General features: G+C 38.7%; 1 protein-coding gene across 4 annotated transcripts in view; it reads left to right on the top strand.

Annotated features, from left to right (window-relative positions):
- The window catches only part of TDRD7 (tudor domain containing 7), a 112,092-nt gene extending 98,807 nt beyond the window's left edge, over positions 1-13,285 (top strand). For all 4 annotated transcript variants that reach the window (XM_043996678.1, XM_043997338.1, XM_043998039.1 and 1 more), the window contains 4 exons: positions 1,381-1,491; positions 5,329-5,831; positions 10,769-10,929; positions 12,785-13,285. In XM_043996678.1, the coding sequence (XP_043852613.1) occupies positions 1,381-1,491; positions 5,329-5,831; positions 10,769-10,929; positions 12,785-13,005 (996 nt within the window). In that variant the 3' untranslated portion in view covers positions 13,006-13,285. The remainder of the gene's footprint in view (positions 1-1,380; positions 1,492-5,328; positions 5,832-10,768; positions 10,930-12,784) is intronic.
- Positions 13,286-23,352: the final 10,067 nt, after the last annotated feature.

The raw sequence follows: 23,352 nt of genomic DNA, 5'->3' as shown, positions 1-23,352 counted from the left end.
TTGATTGGTGCCCAGGAAAAGCATTGTAGTGTGGGACAATGCAGGAGGATAAAGTACCAGAAGGGAATCCAGCACAGAAAGGTAGCTGAAAGACGAGGGCACTCGAACAAGCTTCACCTCCTTCAGCCTGGAAAGCTTTGTAGGATTCCAAGAGGTGAAAAAACTTAGGACCATTGATTTACTGTTTGCTTGGTAGCAGATGTTCAGATAGAAATTAGGTGTAATAAGTGATAAGGTAGGGGCAGCTAGGTGGTGCAGTGGATAGAGCACTGGCTCTGCCTGCATTCAGGAGGACCTGAATTCAAATGCAGCCTCACGCACTTGACACTTATTAGCTGTGTGACCCTGGCCAAGTCTCTTAACCCTCATTACCTTGCCGAGAGAGAGAGAGAGAGAGAGAGAGAGAGAGAGAGAACCAAAGGTCGTAATGAGGGTTTTGTTTTTGTTTTTATAATTATCATGTTAGATTTCAGCACTTCATAGTGGGGCAGCTAGGTGGCACAGTAGACAGTATCAAGCCTGAAGTCAAGAAGATATGAGTTCAAATCTGGCCTCCGATGTTTACTAGCTGTGTGACCTTAGGCAAATCTCTTAACCCTGTTTGCTTCTGCTTCTCATCTGTAAAAATGGGCTGGAGGAGGAAATGGCAAACCAGACTAGTATCTCAGCCAAGAAAACCCAGATGGAGTCACAAAGCATCAGACATGACTGAATGACTAAACAACAAATAATAAGAGAGGAGGTTAAAACCAAAGGCAGTAAGGAGGTGTTGGGTTTTTTTAAATTATCATCTGTTAGATTTCAACATTTCATACTGCCATAGAGTTAGAGCTGAAAGGATGCTTGAGGCTGTCTAGTTGGCCCCTCATATTACAGATGATGAAAGAGAGGCCCAGAAAGTTGAAGGGACATGGACACAGGTCACCAGAGTAGTAAATGGCAGAGCTGGCATTTGAACCCAAGCTGTCTCAGGATAGCAGATAATTAAGAGTTCATTGTCGGGGCAGCTAGATGGCGCAGTGGATAAAGCACTGGCCTTGGGTTCAGGAGGACCTGAGTTCAAATCTGGCCTCAGACACTTGACACTTGCTACCTATGTGACCCTGGGCAAGTCACTCAACCCCCATTGCCCTGCCCCCCCCCAAAAAAGAGTTCATTGTCTTTCTTCACAAACTGAGAGGAAAATGCTAGAATAATTGTTGTGACTGTGTTCAACTTTGTCCTCCAAATGAGGAGTGTGTTTCCATAAGTAGTACTTGATTGCTTTGTACTTTAATCATCTCTAAATTATGGAAAATAACATTTTTATTTTAGGTAATGTGAATTTTAGACTGGCATGAGCTTAACACATTCATACATTTTATTATACTTTATTTTCAGGCCATCAAGTGCTGTTTGGCTGATCTTCCACTTACTATTGGCATGTGGACACCAGATGCTGTGCTTTGGTTAAGAGATACAGTTTTGAACTGCGCCGATTGCAGCATTAAGGTTAGCATTTAATTGAACAGCTTAATCACTTAAATCTCTAACAAGAAAAGGCTCTAAATATAACTGGAAGATTTTATTTTATAGTAAAATGAAGTCTTTCCTTCAATCAATAAGGAGCTCCCTTATGTTTTTACATATAGGGTAAGCTCATGGCTAAATGACTTCCTGTTTGAGAAATTGTCCAAAATTTTTATAATATTTGTAAAACACTTGTCCTAGCTTGTTCCCTTATTACTGAGCACACTGAGGTTTTTGTGAGTATAGTCTTTGTTTTGTTTTCTCATTCATGTGCCACAGTTATGTCAATAGATGTCACTTTGCCACCATTTTAATGTGGTGATAAGGAATTAAGTACCTGAAACATGAAACATTTCACTTTTGGAAATTAAAATTATGTGTAGAATTTTTCTTAAATAGTTGAGGGTTGTTTTTTTCTATAATAACTTGCCCATGTAGCACTTTGTGATTTACAATGCAATTTCCTCATGCCTATGCTGTGTGGTGGGTAGTGCTGGCTTTCTCCTTTAGTGCATGGGGAGGTTCTGGCTGCCTGGCTGGGGGGGGGGGGTTGGCTATGAGGGGTAGGTGGAACTTGCCCAAGGTGAGTCAGATAGCTACTGGTTCTGTGGAGCCCAATTGGCTCTAAATCCACTGTAACATGCTGCCTCTTACTAGCACATACAACATTTAGGTATACTTGGTTGACTGGTATGAAATACAACATAATTGGCATAATTCGAGGTTATAAACAAAAAATATTGGCTGAAATTTCTTGGATTTGAATTTTATATTGATTTGCTTGTATTTCTGTTTTTGAACGTCTACCAAAAAAATCTGCTATTTTTGTGTCTTAACGCCCTTTCTGAAAAGATGTCAGATAAGATCCAGCTCCAGTCCCACTTTCCTCATAAGCCATCTTCCCCCTACCATATCCATCCCATACAGATTTTGCTTACTTCTCTGAACTCCTGTAGAACTTAAGAATTTGAGCCTCAAGTTAGCTTGTAGTTACATATTGTATAATATTGCTGGTGTTCTTTTTTTTTTTTTTTTTTTTTTGCGGGGCAATTGGGGTTAAGTGACTTCCCCAGGGTCACACAGCTAGTAAGTGTCAAGTGTCTGAGGCTGGATTTGAACTCAGGTACTCCTGAATCCAAGGCCGATGCTTTATCCACTGCGCCACCTAGCTGCCCCTTTGCTGGTGTTCTTTGACTGAACTATCTCTTTCCAACTAGATGGCAAGTTTGTCTTGGCAAGAGGCATTGTCTTAATGCTTCCTTTGTTTCCTCTGCAGTTTTAGGCACAGTCAGTGGTTCTCAATAAAAGCTTTTATTAATTTGAAAGAGTGTGTCTGCCTGTGCTTTAAACATGGAAATAATGTAGCATTGAGACAACAGAAGAAAAAATACATATGAAGGGGTAGCTAGGTGGCACATTGGATAAGACACCAGCCCTGGATTCAGTAGGACCTGAATTCAAATGTGACCTAGACACTTAATAGCTGTGTGACCCTGGGCAAGTCACTTAACCCTCATTGCCCCACCAAAAACAAAAAGAAAAAGAAAAAAGAAAAGAAGAAAAAATACATACGAAAGTTCACATGAGACTTTGACCCAACACCACTTTATCAAGCATCCCTTTCAATCACCAGTGCCTTTCACTGTCAGGTTACCTTCATCTTATCTTAGGTTTACCTAGTTATGTGCTGGTTGCATCACCCATCTTAATATATTCTTCTTGAGGACAGGGCTTAGTTTTTGTCTTTTTGGAAACTTCAGCATGTAGCACAGTTGCCTGGCAAATAGTAAGTAATGAATCAGTGCTTGTTGACTGATACCCACTATATACAAGATACTATCCTGGGGGTAAGGGGGGAATAAAAAGAGTAAAAAGGAGATATTAATGACATATGACAGGAATATAGTACCTTAACTACCTTATTTAAGGTAAAGAAAAATCAATTCAAATTTAGAACGTCATAAGTTACTTTTTTAAATATTTATCAACAAAACTGAATATTTTAACATGTCTAACTAAACTTCCCGATTATGTTAAGGACACCACTAACCTTTTAGATAGCCAAATTCTCAACCCTAGTATCATCCTTGACTCCTCTCTAACTCAACCCACATTTCTAATTCATACCTTGTAATTTCTTTCTCAGCAATATCTCTCCCATACAGCTTTCTCCACATTCACAGAGACCACCTTATTTCAAGCTCTTATCACTTCTCAATTGAACTATTGCCATAGCTGTCTAATTGGACTTCATAAGTCTCTCCCCACGCAGATTCATCCTCCACATACCTGCTAAAGTCATGGTCTTACTTACCATGTCACACTGCTTCCCCTCCACCTTACCTTCCTCAATAAACTCCGGTGGCTCCCTTTTACCTCCAGGTTTATATAAACTACTTTGTTTGGTATTTAAAACTAATTGAACCTGATGTCTTCTTGTCTTTCCAGTCTTCGTGCTGGACTTGGAATGTGGAGATCTGGGTTCTTATCATAGGTTCATAGAGTTGAGCTGGAAGAGACTTGACAGTTGAGGAAGCTGACTCCTTAGAGAAATATTAAGTAAATGCCCCAAAGTCACCTAGGTGTAATAAGTAGGAAATAAGAAAGTCGAACCTAGGTCATTGGACTCCAAATCCTTTTTTTTTTTTTCACCATACCACACTGGCGGCTTCTCCAGTGCTGTCTCTGACGGTTATTGGGGATCTGATGCTGGGACAAACATACAGCATCAATGTTGTACTTATCTGCTAAGCCATCTGTTACATAACGGGGAAAAAAACCCCAGTTACTTTAAAGTCTTTTGACCTGCATTCAAATTCAGGCCGGCTGTCTGTATGACCTTGGGAAAGTCATTCAACTTGTCTAAGCTGTAGTTTTCTCTTTTGTAAAATGAAGAAGTCAGACTAGATGATCACTGAGCCTTCTCCTTCCAGCTCTAAGTCTGTGAACCTGGACTTTAAATAGTTGCAATTTATACTGATGGAAGGTTCTCACATTAGGAGTCCCCTGTGCTGCAGAAACCCCATTTCCTGGATAACTCCCCATATTCTAGTAAATCAAGTTCAGGAATTCTAGCATTTTCACTTCCTTTTACTCTTCTAGCAGAAACCAGAGATGCCCTCAGTCCCCTGTTAGGAATTCTAGAGGCTTATTTCCCCCAGTGCACAAAGGGAATCCCTTTTGCCTCTGGGTGGGACAGGGGCTAAAAAGGCAGCAATTCAATTAGCACTTTGGTTCAGGTCACCAGAATCTTTTGTTTGTGTCTTATCTGATCCAACAAGCATTTGTTTTGTATTTATTCCCATCCCAGCCAGAAGATACATCAGCTAACTATGACAACTACTTAGTTATGAAATAGTCCCTCTAAATTGGCATTTCCCAAAGTAATTTGGCCATAGAGCACTTTGAGCAAAAGAGAAAAATAACCCCGTTTCCATACCCAAAAGAGTAAAAATTACATAATTTAATATTTCAAAGAGGGGGAGAGTGTTAATAACATTGAAGTTTTCTCATAGAACCACTACTTATGTTTCCCAGAGCATATGCTCTTCATAAATGAAGGTAAGTTTAAGCAAAATAGAATTCATAACATAGTATTCTCCTTGGGTTGTGTGGTAGGTAAATCAGTCCTCTAAAGTTACTGATGCTAATTTTACCTTTACATAAGAACACAATGGAAAACGGGTCGTGTTTAAAATTGGCACGATTTACCGTGAAATACTACATCTTTTTCACAATGTTGGTTCTGTAAATAACTTTACCTTTTTAAGAAAAATGTAGATTTTGTTTTATTAAATTATTTTATTTCTTTTCCAAAAGGTTATGAAATTGGATGAACCCAAAGGGATCGCACATATTTATCTATTTACTCCTAAAAATTTCCCAGATCCTCACCGCAGCATTAACCGGCAGATTACAAATGCAGATTTATGGAAGCATCAGAGAGATGTGTTTTTGAGTGCCACACCCAGTGAAGGTAGTCCTCCTGGCAACAGAGGTGACAGTGTCACTGTACCTAGAACCACTCTTGAAAGTCTCAAGAAAAACTTCACAGATACCATCCCAAAGTCTGTCATAGAACACACCACCAACCTTTCTGTGATGGAACTTCCCCCTCCAATACCTTTGTCAAAGCCAGGAGAACACATGGATGTCTATGTGCCAGTGGCCTGCCATCCTGGTCATTTTGTTATCCAGCCTTGGCAAGAGTTACATAAACTGGAAGTTTTGATGGAAGAAATGATTCTGTATTATAGTGTGTCTGAAGAGCGACCTGTAACAGTGGAGAAAGACAAAGTATATGCTGCAAAAGTGGAAAACAAGTAGGTATTTGAGAGGTGGGGTGGCAGTGGGGGATCCTTCCATACAATGTTAGTTCTGTCCTCAAGAGGAGTCGGTAACAAAAGTTCTTTGCTCCAAGGGGGTAACTCTGGAACTTGCACCAAAAAAACAAAACCCAACAATTTTTAATGGAAAAGGAGATTGATGGATTGTAGGCTTTGGAAACCTGAAAAACTGTACAATTCACATCCCAATACACTAACTACCATTCTCTTAAAATCCTTTTATGCTTAGACTGCAGAATTAGTTGTTAGATTTCTCACTATATAATCAGAATACAGCCTCACCTCAATTAGAATCTTTTTTTAATTCTTAGGACAACTTTTTTTTTTTAACTTTTGAAAATACATATCTCACTGTGGCTTTAAGAGCCATACAGTTGCTGTGGTGAAGTCTATAAGAGTTTTAATCACAGTGATCCACATCCTCTAGTCTTTACCCTAAGTGTTGCTGCCTGTGAAACAGAAACTTTTGTACAAAATACAATTACCAAAGAAGTCACTTTGGGAAACTTGAGATTTGCTAATGTTAGGCCTCACATCTCACAGCTCTTCAGATGCTATAGCATGTTTGGGTATAATCTTGTGGGAGCCAAATTTAATATATGGAGAGTTAATTGGGTGGCTCGCTGAAATGTTGGGGTCCTGGAAATAATGAGGGACCTCTGGGTTCAAAGCTCCCTCCCCTCCAAACTGCCTTTTTAGATATTTCTCCCAGACCAATAAGAAAGGAGCCTAACAGCCTCTGTTCCACAAATGAATCAGGTTTTATTAATGAGAATAAAGTAAACAGCAAAGATGAAATTAATAAAATCAAAGACAAGGGAATAGGGGAAAAGAAATACGGATAATCCTCCTAGCTCTAACCTAAGTCTATACAAAAGAGCAGAGTTAGGATTTTAACTCACCACCTGGGGCTTGTAGCTTCGATGGAAAGAACAGCTTACAGCCAGGCCTGAAGGATTCATCTGCCACTGTTGCTGCTCACACCACCAGGAGGAGGATAACTCTGCAAGAGCCAAGAGCTCCCCTCAGCAAGCGTTTAATCTTCCTCCCCCAAAAGGGGAAGTCCTTCAAAAACTGCCTATGGGGAGTGGTTTCTCCTTCTGACCTCAGCAGCATACGTCAGTTCAGGGCAGGCCAGGTGTAGCCTTTCCCAATGAGTCAGCCAAATTCCAATAATCTTAGCACAATCTCCAACAGAAACAAATGAAAAAAATGTCAGCTAACCATGATAAATCATTGAATCCTAGCTGTAGAACTGAAAAGAGGCCTCAGAGACCATCAAGCCCAACCCCCTTATGGACAGATGAGAAAACTAAAGACTCAGGAAAATTAAGCTCTTAGTCATATGGGTAGTAAGCATGGCATAGATTTTATCACAAGAATTGAGGGGGAAAATGTTTACAATTCTTAGATTCATCATCTCATAGCAGTGGTGTACTCTCTACCCATGTAGATCACATGATGACTACTTTTTCTGCATCTTTCCACAAATACTCCATAAAGAAACCTTCTCAAAAGGCTCAAAGACTTCCTCAGATTCTTCTACCATTTTGTGGGTACCATTGTCAAATTCAGACTGATCTTCTCTTTTCCTTTATTCTTATTCCATGACTGGCCCACTTCATTTTACAATTATGATGGGGTCTCATGATGTCTTTCATGCCACTTCTTGAAAACAAACCGTAATTCACCAAAAGATGAGTTTTTATGGCAATAAACGTCTTTGAATAGTTGAAAATACCCATTTTCCAAATTTGATTTAGCCCTATCTCTCTTGTGTTCAGTTTTGGGTCCAGTTTGCTGTTGGTCTATTGTGCCTGTGTAATGAGGAGGTGGGGAAGGAGAGAAAGAAAAAGACCCCGTCTAATGCACGTCCTATCCTAGGCAATTATTCATCCACTATGTTCAAATGTTGATGATTTGGCCAGTCTCTTAAATAACTATAGATTTCCTTATTAAGGCTTTGTACCATTTCAGAAATTGATATAGTTAGTATAATGTCCCTCGTAGGTAAGAACATTTGAAAAACTTTGTCATCAGTAAAGGAACCATCTTCTATTTGGATTCTGTAGAACATCTTCCATGATGTTGGTGAATAATGTGAGCATGCATCTTCCAATTTTGTTCTTCACTTGATGTTCGCCATCAAATAAATCAATTTCTGTGTTTTATCATGCTATCTTATATGATTTTAACATGTATGGCAGAAATCTTATTTGAGGAGTACTTTTAGTTCTCCATTTTGTTTTTATCTATTTTTTTAATCAAGAAATACATGGATTAGAGTGATATATAAAAAGACTTGGAAAGATAGGAAGGGGGAAGGTTGTGAAGCACTTTAATTGCCAAACAAAAGAGTTTATATTTTGATCCTAGAGGTAATAAGGACCTACTGGAGTTTTTTGAGCAGGAAGTATAACATGGCCAGGCCTGTGATTTAGGAAAATCACTTTGGCAGGTGTGTGGAGGGTAAAATAGGAGAAGGAAGAAACTTATGATATGGAGGCCAATTAGAAGTCTTTTTCATTAGTCCTGGCACAGAAGTGATTAGAATATATATTGTAATTTAAGCAAATGCAACTTTGTATCCATACATATTTTTATCAAGATTAAGATATAGGAGATAATTTTTGGAAGATAATTTTTTAGAAATTTAAATACATTACAAGAGAGTCTGACAGGTACTGAACTGAGTGATACAAATATAGGACTATGTAAATGTCAGTCATTAATGGCTTTTCTATTCCTTCAAGCTCACGTGTTGAATATTCTTCACACTTGGTTGAAAGTGTGAAATGTAAGACTTCTAGAATCCATGATCTATCAAGGCAAGAACTCTTAAACTTTAACATTATCCTTGAGAAATGAAAACAAAACTAAAATACAGTATACATATTTTTTCAATTGATCTCTCCTGCTGCCTTGATATTAATTATTTTAAATGATAAACTTAATAGTTATCAACAAAAGAATCAAATAAACATAGTATTACGAATTCAGAGCTGCAGCGACCCTTTAGAGATTATTTCATCTGACCCTTTCATTAACAGAAGAAGAAAGCAAGGCCCCAAAACGTTAAGTCTCTTGCCCAAGATCACACAATTTAAGGTAGCATTTGAACCTGGTACCTCTAACTTCAAATCCTGTGGTCTTCTCAGTGTCTTATTAATGAACCTCAGATTTAATAAGGAAAAGGCAAGCAAATCAAAAAAGAAAACACTTGTTCTTTGTTGCTTTTCAGACCTACACCAAATTCTGCTTGTTTGACCTAGTTTTCTTCCTCTCTCCCCTCCCCCCCCATGGTTACAGTCACTGTACATATAATTCTCATCCTATTGACTTTGCTCTTTTTTTGTCCATATTTCTTTGTATATTTCATATTTCTTGGTTATTATAGAACCATAATTTTTATTACATCTATATATCACTTTTTTCAAAAATAGATTTTTGTTGTTCTAACGTGGATATATATGGTACCTTAAAGTTGTCTTGCTTTTCAGTTATCCTTTGCTGCCTTTACCTAAAGAAACTCATCTTCTCCTTGGTAATTTGAAGATGGTATTGTTTGTTCCATCCAGCCATTTGTCCACCCAGAAACAGTCATTCGAATTAAGTTTTTCTTCTTTCTAAGGGGGGGGGGAATATGAACTAGAGCTGGGATTTCATTAGCATAAGGAACTCCCAGATGAGAAAACTCCTTCTACTGTGCAGATGGTCACCTTTTCTGCAATTGGTGTCTTGCTGAGATCATTAAGAGGTTGTGTCTTATCCAAAGTTACACAGCCAGTAGATGTCAAGAGTGTGGAACTTAATTGGCCCTCCTGGCTCCATTCCTCTTCCTTTTCCCAGAGCTACCCCCTTTCCTGGTTAGGTCCTGTAAAGACACTTCTGATTTTTAATAGAAACTCTTTGCAACTTGCTTTCTGATTGCTGCATGTAAGGGTTGTTGGAGTTGTATTTTCTCAGTAGTTAAAGGTTACTTTACATAATTTGAAGCTCCTTTACATTGTGCAAATCAAGCTGCTTCCCCTCTATGGGCTTTAGTTTCTATTACTACCCCGTCCACACAGTGAAGGGGTTAGCCTCAGTGGCCTCCAAACTCTCTGCCAGATCTAAATTTTGGTACCAGGAAAATAACACTACTGGCTCTAGACTGAAGACAACCTGGGTTCAAACCCTGTCTCTGACACTGGCTTTCTAACCTTGAGCTAGGCACTTGGCTTTCCTCATCTGTAAAACAAAGGGATTGGACAGAATGTCCCTTCCAGCACTATATAGGTATATGATCCTTTCCCCTCTTCTTTGTATATTACTAGCCCAACAAAATATGTTCTAATTCAGCAAGGCTTGCAGTTTGGAACTGGTCAAGAATTTTAGTTTTCATGGTCATATGGAAAGAAGAACTGGTAATGATTTTTTTCTTGTGCCTATTAACTTGAAGCGCTAATCTTTTATCACTTAAATGCCATTCACAATTGTGTTGTCTTAAGCAAGACAACTTTGAAAGTTACACTTCGAATTTATTATAGACTTAGAAGGCAAGGCAAGCAGTAAATAATAGAAATGTATAGTTTCGTGTACAATTCTCTTTCTCTGTTCTGTGTATATGGAAATACTCGTATTTGGTGTTAAGTTGAGAATTTTTTCATTGTTTTAAGGTCTTTAATATCTTAACCTTATTGTGCTATTCATCCTAATCTTTTGTTAAACTATTGTACTGACAGCCTGTGGACTGAGAAGTGGTGGTGTCCTCAAAAAGCGTGCAGCCATCTATATGATTATGTTCTTTGAGCTTAGCTTTAAAGAACAACCGCCCACATTAACTTTCTGTTTTTCATCATAAAATGACATTTAGCCATAAAGTCGATATTTACTTGAATTGTTTTTCTCTTTAACCCCTTAAATACTTTTAGGTGGCACAGAGTACTTTTAAAAGGAATTCTGACCAATGGACTGGTATCTGTTTATGAGTTGGACTATGGTAAACATGAATTAGTGAGCATCAGGAAAGTACAGCCTCTAATGGACGTGTTCCGGAAGCTGCCCTTTCAGGCCATCACAGCTCAGCTTGCAGGTAAATTGTAGAATGGGAACCAGCACTAGCACATGCTCTTGTCTCCATGTCTGTAATCTCTCGGCTGTACATGGACCTCCAGGAGGTCAGAGACAAAGAACCCACTCACACCAAAAGAGTGATTGTGTTCTTTTGGGAGGGGCAAAGAACTGGAAACAGAGAGACCTATGAACTGGGAAACAGCTAGTGAAACAACTTGCGATACAGAGATATAAAATGTAAGATTCTTATGCTCTAAGAAATGACTATTAAGAATTCAGCCAAATGTGGGAAAACTTAGGAATGGGTGGAAAGTGAAGAGAATCATGAAAATAATATACACGATGACAAAATAAAACTAAGCTGAACACTTTGTAATTATAAGGACCAAGTATGTCCCCAGAGAATTGAGACTTCCTGTCACTGGGAGGACTATAAGTTAGAAATATTACAAATACAGTGTTAGATGATACAGGCAGTATGTTTGGTTTTGCTACGCTGATTTTTTTCTTTTTATTAATATTCATGACAAGGAATGCCTTGCTTGGCAGGAGAGAAATATTTTCAGAAATGAAATAAAACATAAAACACATGATATAAAAATAAAACACACTAATACAAATATTACGCCTAAACCCCATCACTTTTGTTAAACCTGATCTAATTTCATACATTATAGACTTAACATCAAACTAGATGTCCAAGTTTATGAAATAAAATTTTATTAAATTTCAATTGTTTTAAAGATTATGGGAAGTTGTGTCTCAGAGCATTTGCAATCTCAGCTCTAGAGATCTTGGATCATAGACTTTAACAAATGAAAAGGAACATTTAAAATTGTCTAGTTCAGTCTGTTCATTTTAGACATAAGAAAACCATGGCCCAGAGACAGGACAGGGGCACTTGGGTATGGTGGAAATAGAACTGAATTTATAGTTAGGAAGGAACCTGGCTTGAACTCCTGGCAAGTCACTTGATGGACCTCAGTTTACTCATCTATAGAATGAAAAAGGGTGAACTAGATAATTTTAAGGCCTTTACCACCAACTTTATTATCCTAAATCCTTAGTAACTTGTTCAGAAACCTTAACTCAGGTTGCCCAACTCACAATCCCATACCACTTCTTATTAGAATGAGTTGTATTAGAAATTGTGAAAGAATCTAGAATTAGAGAAAATTTACTGATGTCATTCATAGATTCAAAGTCTCAGAACTGGAAGGCATTTAAAAGGTTGTTTTTCTAGTCTAACCCCCTCATTTTATACATAAAATAGCTGAGGCCCAAAGGAGGGTGGTTTACCCAAGATAAGCCTTAACACATACATACACACACACACACACACACACACACACACACACACACACACATGCACCTACTTGCATTCACTCTTTCTAGGAACATTCCTTTGTGTACTGTATCTTAATTATTCATGAGGTAAAGGAACCTGTCCTTTTTCTTTTGAAATTCTCATGCTGAACAAAGAGATATGTTCCTTATTTTATTCCACAGCATCACACTCCAAGGGATCATCTACAATGTAAACTCTTTGATGGCTCAGTCTCTCTTGTTTTTGTATTTCTAGTGATCGTTATATAGTAAATAATTCATGTTATTTAAGTTAAATTTTTGTGCACTCAGAAATGTAGTGTCATAAAAGTATCTCAGTCCAGTTTGGCAAAGCTATGGCAAGATCTTTTTAATAATAATAAAAAAAAAAAGTTGTTAGGTTTGTTGTTTTTTTTCCCCCACTGCTTTTTTTTTTTTACTTTCAGGAATTCTAACTTGGACTATTCAGACTACTTTGAATAAAATGAAAATAATATTTGATTGCAGAAGTATATTCTTACAGCATAATCTTTTTATTTTTGTACTAGGAGTGAGATGCAGTCAGTGGTCAGAAGAAGCTTCAATAGTGTTTCGAAATCATGTCGAGAAGAAACCTTTGGTAGCGTTGGTACAAGCAGTCATTGAAAGTGCCAATCCTTGGGATCGAAAAATAGTGGCCTACTTGGTGGACACGTCACTACCAGATACTGATATATGGATTCATGACTTTATGTCCGAATATCTTGTGGAGCTTTCGAAAATAAATTAATCACTGTTGCTGAAACCTTGACAACTAATTCATATTCTTTAGCAATAACAATAATAATAATAAAACAACATGAAGCAGGCTTTAAACACCCAATGGTCAACTATGCTCCATGGCTCTGAGTATCTGCAAGGAAGGGATTGAAATGCTTATGGTCTATGAAATATATTTAATAGAAGTTTTGTTTAACCAAGTTGACTTTTCAGAGGACTTGGACTTTGTTTATTACTATAGTTTTAGAGTGTTGGGGTGGAAAAATAAAGTGTTGTTTATCAACATCAAAGTTGACTACTTTGAGTTTATTCTTAGGTTTTATGATCTTAAAATATTTGCCTCCCCTTTCTCTTATATTTGCGTGTCCCATCCCACGTTATTATACTGTACACACAGTACACATGTTCCTTCTGCCAGTGCTAAGTATGTATTAAGTTACGTGGTCCTTACTAGTCTTATTATATCACTGTATAAGATTCCTTTTTTTCTTCCATTGAATATCTCTAAAAATGATAGCCAGTTTCAGTGGCATGAATTTCTGTTTGTGTTTCAAAATCAAGTATCTGCCTGTCATTTTAGTTTAAGAATTAGCATACCATTTTCCTCATAGGTCAGATAGACCCAGAAGGCCTCAAATTTCTTAGTGGGTAGGATGAAAAGCATCTTGTCCCTTTTGTTGTTATTCAGGGTACTGGCAATTAGTATAAATCTAGTTTGGAAAAGCTTTCTGTTTGGAGCTTACCTTGAGACATTTCATCACCAGAGTTCATTCTAGGTAAGATAGCAGCATAAATAAAATATAGAAATGGAGAACCATAAATATTACATTGGGGGGGAGTGATAAAAGCTTGACTAGAGAGAAAGGAAAGATCATGTTGGGAAGTAGCAAGAGATGAGGTTGGATCCTTAACTAAGGGCCATGATCATAAAGGGCCTTGAAAATCAGGCAATGAAGTTTTAACAGCAAGAAGCTACTGTCGATCCTTAAATAGAAAAACTATATAATGAAAGCCTTTAAAAAAGAAAAAGATTAATTTGGCAGTGGTATGCAAGCAAGGATTGCAGGGTTATGAGCATGGAGGCAGGGGAAGCCAGTTCACCTATGTCAGCCTGTTACACCGTGATGCAAATGTGTACTAAAGTAGTAGCAGCTGGTACAAGGAAAGATCAAAGCTGTCTTAGTGAAAGCATTGGCAGGACTTGGTGAAATGTGAAGATAGAGGGAGAAATTAGTCAACATTTATTAAGCCTTTAATAGGAAGCAGACACTGCTCAGGATACATAGGAAGGCAAAAAATAGTCTCTGCCCTCAAGGAGGTTACATTCCAATAGGGAAAACAATCTCTAAACAAATAGGTATGTTCAAGAGAGAATAACTAATGATAATCTGTTAACTAGCCTCTGGAGTGGGGGTGGGGGTGGGGGGGAGGGGACCTGAAATGGCTTCCTACACAAGATGGGATTTGACTTGATTCTTGAAGTAAGCCCTGGAAATCGAGGTGGAATTGAAGAGGCTGAACATTCCAGAAATGGGTGTAGCTAGTACAAAGGCCCAGGGATAAGAGTATCATGTTTGAGGAACTACCAGTAGGCCAGTATAGCCAAGAGAGAATGGAAACTAGTTGGTTTGGACAGGTGGAGAGGTAGAGTGAGTTTAGTTTTAAATATGTTGTATTTGAGCTGATAGCAACAGGAGAGATGTTATACTGACGGGAGGAAATTTGGAATGAAGGCAAGAGGTCAAGGCTAAAGATAGAGATTTTGAAGTCATCCAAATAGAGGCCACAGTTGAAGCCGTGGATGTTGAGTGGATGTGGATGGGATTCTTCGAGACAGACGTAAGTTGGGAAAACAGTCAAGGATTTAGGAAAGAGAAGGGGAAAGCCCACAGATTCCAAGAGTACAAGGCACCAAGAGAAAAGAGTTTCCAGAAGTAGGCAATTCTTTCTCAGTAACATGACATAAAGAGTAAGAGGATTTTTTTCAAGTGTAGTTAGGATTTTCTTGACATGGGGGAACTCCCTCCACTAATGTTGTTGAGTGACTCTTCTTCAGCTTATCGGAGAGTTAGCTAGGGTAATGAGCCTTGCCCAGGATCTCACAAGAAGTGTCAGGTTTTTTTCAAATGCAGAGGCAAACCTTTTAAATCCACTGTGCCCTGTTGTCCCTCACAGGATAGAAAAAGGGAATAGGAGTCTAGGAATGGGAAGCAGTAGGTATAGATCATGCATTTTTAGGTATTAGACAATGAAAGGGAAGAGAGAGTTGGAATTGTAGCAAGAAGGAATACCAAGGTCAAGAGGAACATGTTTCTATTAGGAAGATGGGAGAATGAAGAGACTTGGTGTTTAAAAATAGGTAGTAGATTATGAAGAGGCAGAGATTGAATTACTAAGAAGGAATTGAAATTTGAGAAAGCAAGATGCTAAAGAAGGTATGAAGGTTTCAGGGTTGGCTTTGGGGAGAAGGAAAGGGGTCTCATTTCCACTGAGATTGAAAACAAGGATGAGAAGTTAAATGTTAGGATAATGACTGGAACGAAGATGATAATCTATATATGAGGGAGAAGGACTCAGTCTTTACGTGAAGTAGGTGATGAGATAATATTAGTAGGAAGAGGATAAAAAAAGAAATATGAAGTGGAAGTGAAGGCACAGTGCCTCACACACATAAAGGAGTCCATTCGATTTTTTGTTGCTGTTATAATTTCAGATGGTAGAGAACAACTTCTTGGGGCAGGGGTTTGAACCTAAGGTCTACACACGTCTAAGGGGTTTGCAGATACGTTTCAAGGGACCCATGAACTTGGATAGGGGGGAAAATTACATCTTTATTAAATTATATTTTGTTTTCTTTGTAATCATGTACATTTTGTTTTATTCATTTAAAAACATTATTCTGTGAAAGGGGTCCATGACACACAAGAAAAGGTTAAGCCCCTACTCTAGGGAGATGGTCTGGAAATAAATAGGGAAATGAAGACTGTTAACTCCTTAACCCAAGATTTTTAATTTCTTGTGCTTACCTACCACAAAGTCTATTTAGTGTTTTTTTTTTAGATTCACATTTTATAACAGATTTCAAAATGTATATGTTTATGGTTAAAATTGTGTGTCTGAAGAATAGTCTGAATTTATGACTATGGTTTTAATTGAATAAAGCACTTTAATTGCTGATTTGGGTGGTTGTTATTGTAACAGTTTTTGGCAAAAGTATTTATAATCCATAATCTGAAAAAGTAAAAAATGGCTCATTGCTGAAATAACTTTTAAGATGTATTTGTCACCTTCAGTAAATAAAAACAAACCATTATTGGGAGTTCTAATGTTCTTGCAAAGTTAATCCAAAGAACAATCGAGACACATCCTGCCTTTATTCAAATATATGGCACATACTCCTAAAATTAAAGCCTACACGTGCTATGATGAATATGCATTTGGAGTTTGGATTCCCTCTTTGAAAATTGTTCCCTTATTGGTCCCAAATGGCTCCTCTTGCATGTCCTACCTTTAAGTTGAATGGAAATGATGATTCTCTATGAATCAGGTTTTCTCTTAAGCAAAATAGATACACAGATGTGACATTTTCTCTAAGTCTGTGGAATTGAGCAGGAGACAGTAATCTTGTTTCATCTAGAGCCCACTGTAGGAGATTGAAAGCAGCTAAAAATAGAGTTGGAGTGTGAGGACTCTCCCTTCAGATTTATGGGTGACTCCTTTCAGACAGACCATAGGTAAACCAGGATGGTGAGGGGACTTAAAGCTATGCTACATGAAGATTAGTATAAGGAACTGAGGATGAAAAGAGAAAATTTGAAAAGGCAGCATAGGGCATGATAGTTTCTTAAAGTGCTTTGTTTTTAAAGTTCTGTCATGTAGAAGAGAGATTTAACTTATTTTGTTGTTCAGTTTCTGTCGTGTCTGACTTTTTGTGACCCCATTTAGGGTTTTATTGGCAAAGATACTGGCATAGTTTGCCATTTCTTTCTCCAACTCATTTTAGAGAAGAGAAAACTGAGGCAATCGGGGTTAAGTGACTTGCCCAGGGTCACACAGCTAATGTCTGAGGCCAGATATGAACTCAGATCTTCCTGACTCCAGGCCCTGCACTCTATCAACTGCAACACCTGCTGCCCATCAATTTATTTTACTTGGTCCCAGAAGAAAAAACTAGGCAATGAGTAAAAGGAAATTGAGGGGAGATTTCAAGTTGATATAATGAAAAAAAAAAAACTTGTAATACAGCTGCTCAAAAGTGGAAAGCACTGCATTGGTAGTAATTTTCCCTTCATTGGAAGTGTTCTAGTGGAGTCTGGATGACCACCTACCACAGATAATGAGGGAAATTAATATTTTAAGTGTTTATTGGACTAAACATCTGAGGTCCCTTCCAATTCTGAGATTCCAGTCTAAGCGGGGGTCCTTAGGTATGAATTTTATATTTTCTGAACCAACAACCAGCACATATAATCTGATTGGTTGGGGGCTTGGGGAGCATTTTTCCTGTTTTGTAAATTTGTTGTTTGTTGTCCAGGTGTATCCAATTCTTCATTGACCCCATTTAGGGTTTTCTTGGCAAAGATCCTGGAGTGGTTTGCCATTTCCTTCTCCAACTCATTTTACAGATGAGGAACTGAGGCAAACAGGGTTAAGTGACTTAGTCAGTGTCACACAGCTATTAAGTGTCTGAGGCCAGATTTGAACTCATGAAAATGAATCTGCCCGACTCCAGCCCCAGTGCTTTATCCACTGTGCCATCTAGCTAACCGCTGATCTGTGAATAGCATGTTTCAAATTAGGACTGCCCCAGAAAATCTGAAATATACATGTTCATGGTCACCAAACCAATAAGACAACTAATGAGGAAAAATAGGTGAGCGAGGAAGAATGTGCAATAAATAAGGGGAGAAAAGACAGGGCAAGATCATGGACTCCAGTCTTCCATCACTATCATTGACCTGGCATTAGGTATTGTTCTTTTCACTACCCAGTATGAGATTAATTTCCTTTCATTGTGGTTTGTCCTTGTCTCATTTTCCACATCTCTGTTCTTATAAAATTACCCAGACCAGTTCCTTTCAAGTAGGATGCAGGTTCCTATCAAGTCAGCTTTACATGAAGCCTTATGCTAATACCTTGGGGGATAGAGTAGTATATAAATATAATCCCTGACCTCAGGGAATTCAAATGGGAAATATGTGCACATACATATAAACCTACTAGAAAAGATACAGTAGGCCCAAGATTAGATTAGTTTGGATCTTAAGACCAAGATCCCATGGTGAAAGTGTCACCAGAAGTTGAACAGGGTATATACAAAACTGCCCTTCCTGATTCTGGCTACATATGACTCAGCCCTGGGATGTCTTGGGGATGAAGAAACCCCTGGCTCCTTCTGGCCACTCATGGGCATGACTCAGTATAGAGGTGGGCTTGGTACTTTTTCAAGGGAAAAGCCATCTCTTAATAGCAGCTGAGCTAGAAAAGCAATGACTCAGTGAATCTTTAACTGGTGACCCTACTTCTGCCACTCACTTCTCTTTCCAGCTATAGATTGTGTCAGGACTGTCCAAGTCACATCCTATGAGTATCAGGGGTAGGGCTAATGGTCTCATTCCCCCAACCTAATTACCATGAGCACATGGCAACTATAGCCCATATTCTGCCTAGGTGAATCTGATCCTAGTTTGGGGGGGCTTCCTCTTCTGTATTTGTTCCTTCCTGATCTTAGGTGGAAAAGTACTGCTCCTGAAATGAGCCTATTTAAGCTTAGAGGCCACCTTATAAGTTCCATAGGTTCAGTGGTCCTGGTCCCATTGGTTAGACCTGAATATCAGCAAGGAAGCAAATGACCACCGATTAAAAGATGAGCCCTAGTCATAGCCCACCTTGCCAGAAGACATCTATTGTGAGGCGAACAGTATAAAAGTGAGATGAAATGTAAAATTCCTATGCAGCAGTTTCACTAAATGCTTCATATTTGGATGGTGTTTGAGGCTCAACCTTCCAGCAGAATATAATAATAGTTCTACCATTGCCACTTTTGTTTTTCTGTCAATGTGTGCTTATGAGTGTTTTGGGTTAAGCATTTCTTACATCAGAAAAAAATACCTGTCCCATACTTGATATGTTTTATACACTGTATACTCTTCTACTTCTCCTTTTTTGGGGAGACCAAAACCTAAGCTTAAAGGCAGTCATTCCCAGGACTCTGGGATGGGAATGTAACCAAATATTGTGAGAAAATGAAGCCTAACCCCACTGGTGAGTGTCCAGGCTCCTAAAAGGGCTAAACCTTATCTGTACACTGTGGGGAATGATGAATAAACAATAAAGCCTTTATCAAGTGCTTATTCTATGCCAGGCATTGTGCTAAGTGCTCTTTATACACATATAAACACATAAATACTGTCCCTCCCTTAAAACATTTGCATTCTAATAGGGATTGACAACTCATGAAGGGGAATGCAGTTGGCAGGTAGGGATACACTATGGAATGGTGGCTCGTGGTTCCAGAAAAGACAAAAGACAAAAACTCACCAATCAAAGCCCAAGGTCTAACAGGAGTGGGAGTCCAAGGTTCAGGTGAAGTAGGGATAAAAGCCATGAGAGCCAATTTCTGCAGGATTTGAAAATGATGTGATCATAGAGGCCTGGTTCCAGGCAGGATGTCAAAAACTCATTTATCAGAGAAGAGAGGAGGCTGGCTACCCTGGGGGGCCCCTTGGCCCCATTAGGGGTTTATTATTTCATAGACAACAATGGTTGTGCCCCTCTGGCTTCAATTCTGTGTTCTGACATGAGTAAAAGTCACTTCCAGCATTTAGCACATTAAAATTCCAGTTGTATCAACCTGCAGGTTTACAAGGTTATTATATACCACTACAGGGTAGCTCTAAGTGTTTGGCAAAGGGGAGAAGGTTAGGGACCCACAGTGTTTTCAAGGTAGATTTTCAGAGGGGGAGAAGGAGATGGGAAAGAAGAGGGGAGCCAAAGAAAAGAATGAAATGGTAGGATCCTCATCAAGGAAACACAATCCACTTGGGTAATCCTCCACGACTGGAAACTTTCACAGATTTAGAGCTGTCACCCTCTAGTTAACTGTGATCATCTATCTATTCAGAATTAAGAGGAGAAACAGGATCCCTTGTTGGTCTGAAAGGATTGTCAGAGGCGCCATTAATAAGCAAGCTCTTATTGACATTGTGAAGCCCTGTGGTACTGCAAGTGCCATAGGAAAGAAAAGGGGGGGGAGGGGGAGAGAGAGAGAGAGAGAGAGAGAGAGAGAGAGAGAGAGAGAGAGAGAGAGAGAGAGAGAGAGAGAGAGAGAATGAACCAGTTGGCCACTTCTTGTGCTCTGGCTCAGCAAAGTGATAAAGCCTCGAATGCTCAGGTGGCATCCTAATTTTCAGTTGTGTCCAACTCATTCTGCCCCCATTTGGGGTTTTCTTGGCAAAGATAATGGAGTGGTTTGCCATTTCTTCCTCTAGCTGAGGAAACTGAGGCAAACAAGGTTAAGTGACTTACCCAGGGTTACAGCTAGTAAGTATCTGAAGCTAGCTTTGAACTCAGGAAGGCTGAGTCTTCCTGACTGCAGACCTGGCCCTGCTGAATAGTCATACTAACATTTAACTTCAGTTCTGTACTGTCCAAACAACTCACAGTGAGTTCAGCTCAGAAGTTGGTGGGTTTGGGAATGAGGATATTATCATTAATAGGTAACTTCCAAAATACATCATTTAAAGTGTTATATGAATTGTATTTCCCTGGAATGATATGCATGAACTGATGTATAGTAAAGTGAGCAGAACCAAGAGAACATTGTGCACAGAGACAGCAACATTTGATGAAGAACTGTGAATGACTTAATTCTTCTCAACAATACAATGATCCAAGAAAATCTCAAAGGACTATTGATGAAACATACTATCCACCTCCAAAGAAAGAACTGATATTGATGGAACAGACTGAAGCATGCTATTTTTCACTCTCTCATTTTTTTTTCTTTTAATCAAGTTTGCTTGTACAAAATGCGTAATATGGCAATGTTTTATATAATCATACATGTATAACCCATATCTGATTGCTTACTATCTCAGGGAAGGTGGAGGGGAGAGAGGGAAAGAGGGATAAAAATTGGAACCCCAAACTATAAATTAAAAAGTTTATTATTCAACTGTGATAGACTTGACTCTTCTCAGCAATACAACGGTCCAAAATAGTTCCAAAGGACTCATGATGGAAAATGCTCTCCAAATCCAGAAAAAAAGAACTGTGGAATCTAGATGCAGATTGAGCCATACTATTTCTACTTTTTTTTTGTTTTTCTTTTTTGAGGTTTTCCCCTTTTTTCTGATTCTTCTTTCATAGTATGACTAATGCAGAAATATGTTGATTGTGATTGTACATATATAACCTATATCAGATTGCTTGTTGTCTTGGGAAGGGGAGAGAGAGAAAAATTTGAAACTAGAAATCTTATAAAAACAAATGTTGAAAACTATCTCTATGTGTAACTTGAAAATAATAACATACTTTTATGATAAAAAAGAAAAAAGAAAACCTATATAATAAATGATACACATTGTTTTTGAAAAAAGTTTATTATTAAAAATAAAATAAAATAAATAGTATTTCCTCACCCCCTTAATATCAACTTTCTTTTTCTTATATTATCTCATTAATTCTTGAATTTATATAGAAATTGACATTATTTTCCTTGGCCACTATCTAATGATTCAACATCATAAACAGATACAACTTTATCAGCACAACTGATATGACGGGGTATCCTAAGGACCACTGGAACTTTCCATCTAATTTGCAGGTGGAACCTTCCATTTGTGTTGTCTCCCCCTATTAAAATGCAAACTCCTTAAGAGCAGGGACAGTCTTACTTTTCTGTTTGCATCCCCAGTGTTTTATGCATAATAAGGACTTAATGCTTTCTCCCCCCCACACACAAAAAAAATCCTTCCTTGAAAATCCTCTCCTCTTCAAAAGTTCCCTGTTATTTATTGTGTAGGGTACCATCATCCTTCTAGTTACCCATGAGTGTCATCCTCAATTTCTCACTCACCCCACACATCCAATTCACTGCCAAATCTCATTATTTACTTTCACAGCATCTCTTAAAGATGACCCCTTCTCTCCAGCCATACAGCCACCACTCTAAGCCCTCATCACTTCTCTCCTGGACTATTGCAAGAGTCCCCTAGTTGTTATCCCTGCTTCAAATCTCTTCCCACTCCAACCCACCCTCCACTCAGCTGCCAAGATGACTTTTCTACAGTATAGGTCTGACCATGTTACTCCACTGAGAATGAGCTTGAGTGGCTACCTATATCTCCAGAATTAAATATACATTCTCTTCCCCACCCCCATTTGGCATTTAAAGCTCTTCATAACCTGGCCCCTACCTAGGTTTCCAGGCTTTTTACACTTCACTTCTCTCTATGTACTCTGTGATTCAGCTACATAAGCCTACTTGCAGTTACTAAAATAGGCTGTTTTCATCTCCCATCTCTGTGCCTTATTACATAGGCTGTCCCCCATTTATGGGATGCTCTCTGACCCTTCACTCTTGCTTCCAAGTTTCTCCTTTTTTTTTTGCAGGGCCATGGGGGTTAAGTGACTTGCCCAGGGTCACACAGCTAGTAAGTGTCAAGAGTCTGAGGCTGGATTTGAACTCAGGTCCTCCTGAATCCAGGGCCTGTGATTTATCCACTGTGCCACCTAGCTGCCCCCTGCCTCCCAGTTTCTTAGAGACAGGATCGAGGGTGCATCCGTGGAAAGTGATAAAAGGTATCAGTTAAGGAGAAACAAAAGGATTGTCTTGCTGTGTAGTAAGGTCTCATTTGAAGTATAGCTTGCGTTTTTAAAGCACCCAATAATTACTTATAATAATGTACATGGCTGAATTCTAGGAATATCAAAAGAGGAAAAATGGAGAAAGGATAAAGCATACATGAAGGAATGAAAGACAAAGCATCTATTAAGGGCTTACTATGTACAAAGCTCTGTTATACAAATACTATCAAGACTGACAGGAACTTATATTCTAAAGGGAAGCTGGGGGGTGGTAATGGGGCACCACGGTTTGGAAATGGCTGAGAAGTATTGAAAAGGCCTATTTGGGTCAAGATAAGGCTAATGCCTACTTCTCCAAGGCCAGCCTTGCAGGGTTCCAGTGAGAGGGACATGAGGAGGATGTCCCCATAAGTAAAAAAAATGCTCTTGGTGCTTCAAAGAGCCAGTTTAATATAATGACTGAGATCTGAGACCAAGTAGCTTAGTGGGCTTGGCTGGGTCACTTGGTCCCTATCTGTAAAATTAGATCTTGAAAGGCCCTTCCACT

Source organism: Dromiciops gliroides, chromosome 1 (genome assembly GCF_019393635.1).
Source record: "Dromiciops gliroides isolate mDroGli1 chromosome 1, mDroGli1.pri, whole genome shotgun sequence".
In the NCBI taxonomy this organism is placed as follows: Eukaryota; Metazoa; Chordata; class Mammalia; order Microbiotheria; family Microbiotheriidae; genus Dromiciops; species Dromiciops gliroides.
This window is presented reverse-complemented; position numbering and strand designations above follow the sequence as displayed.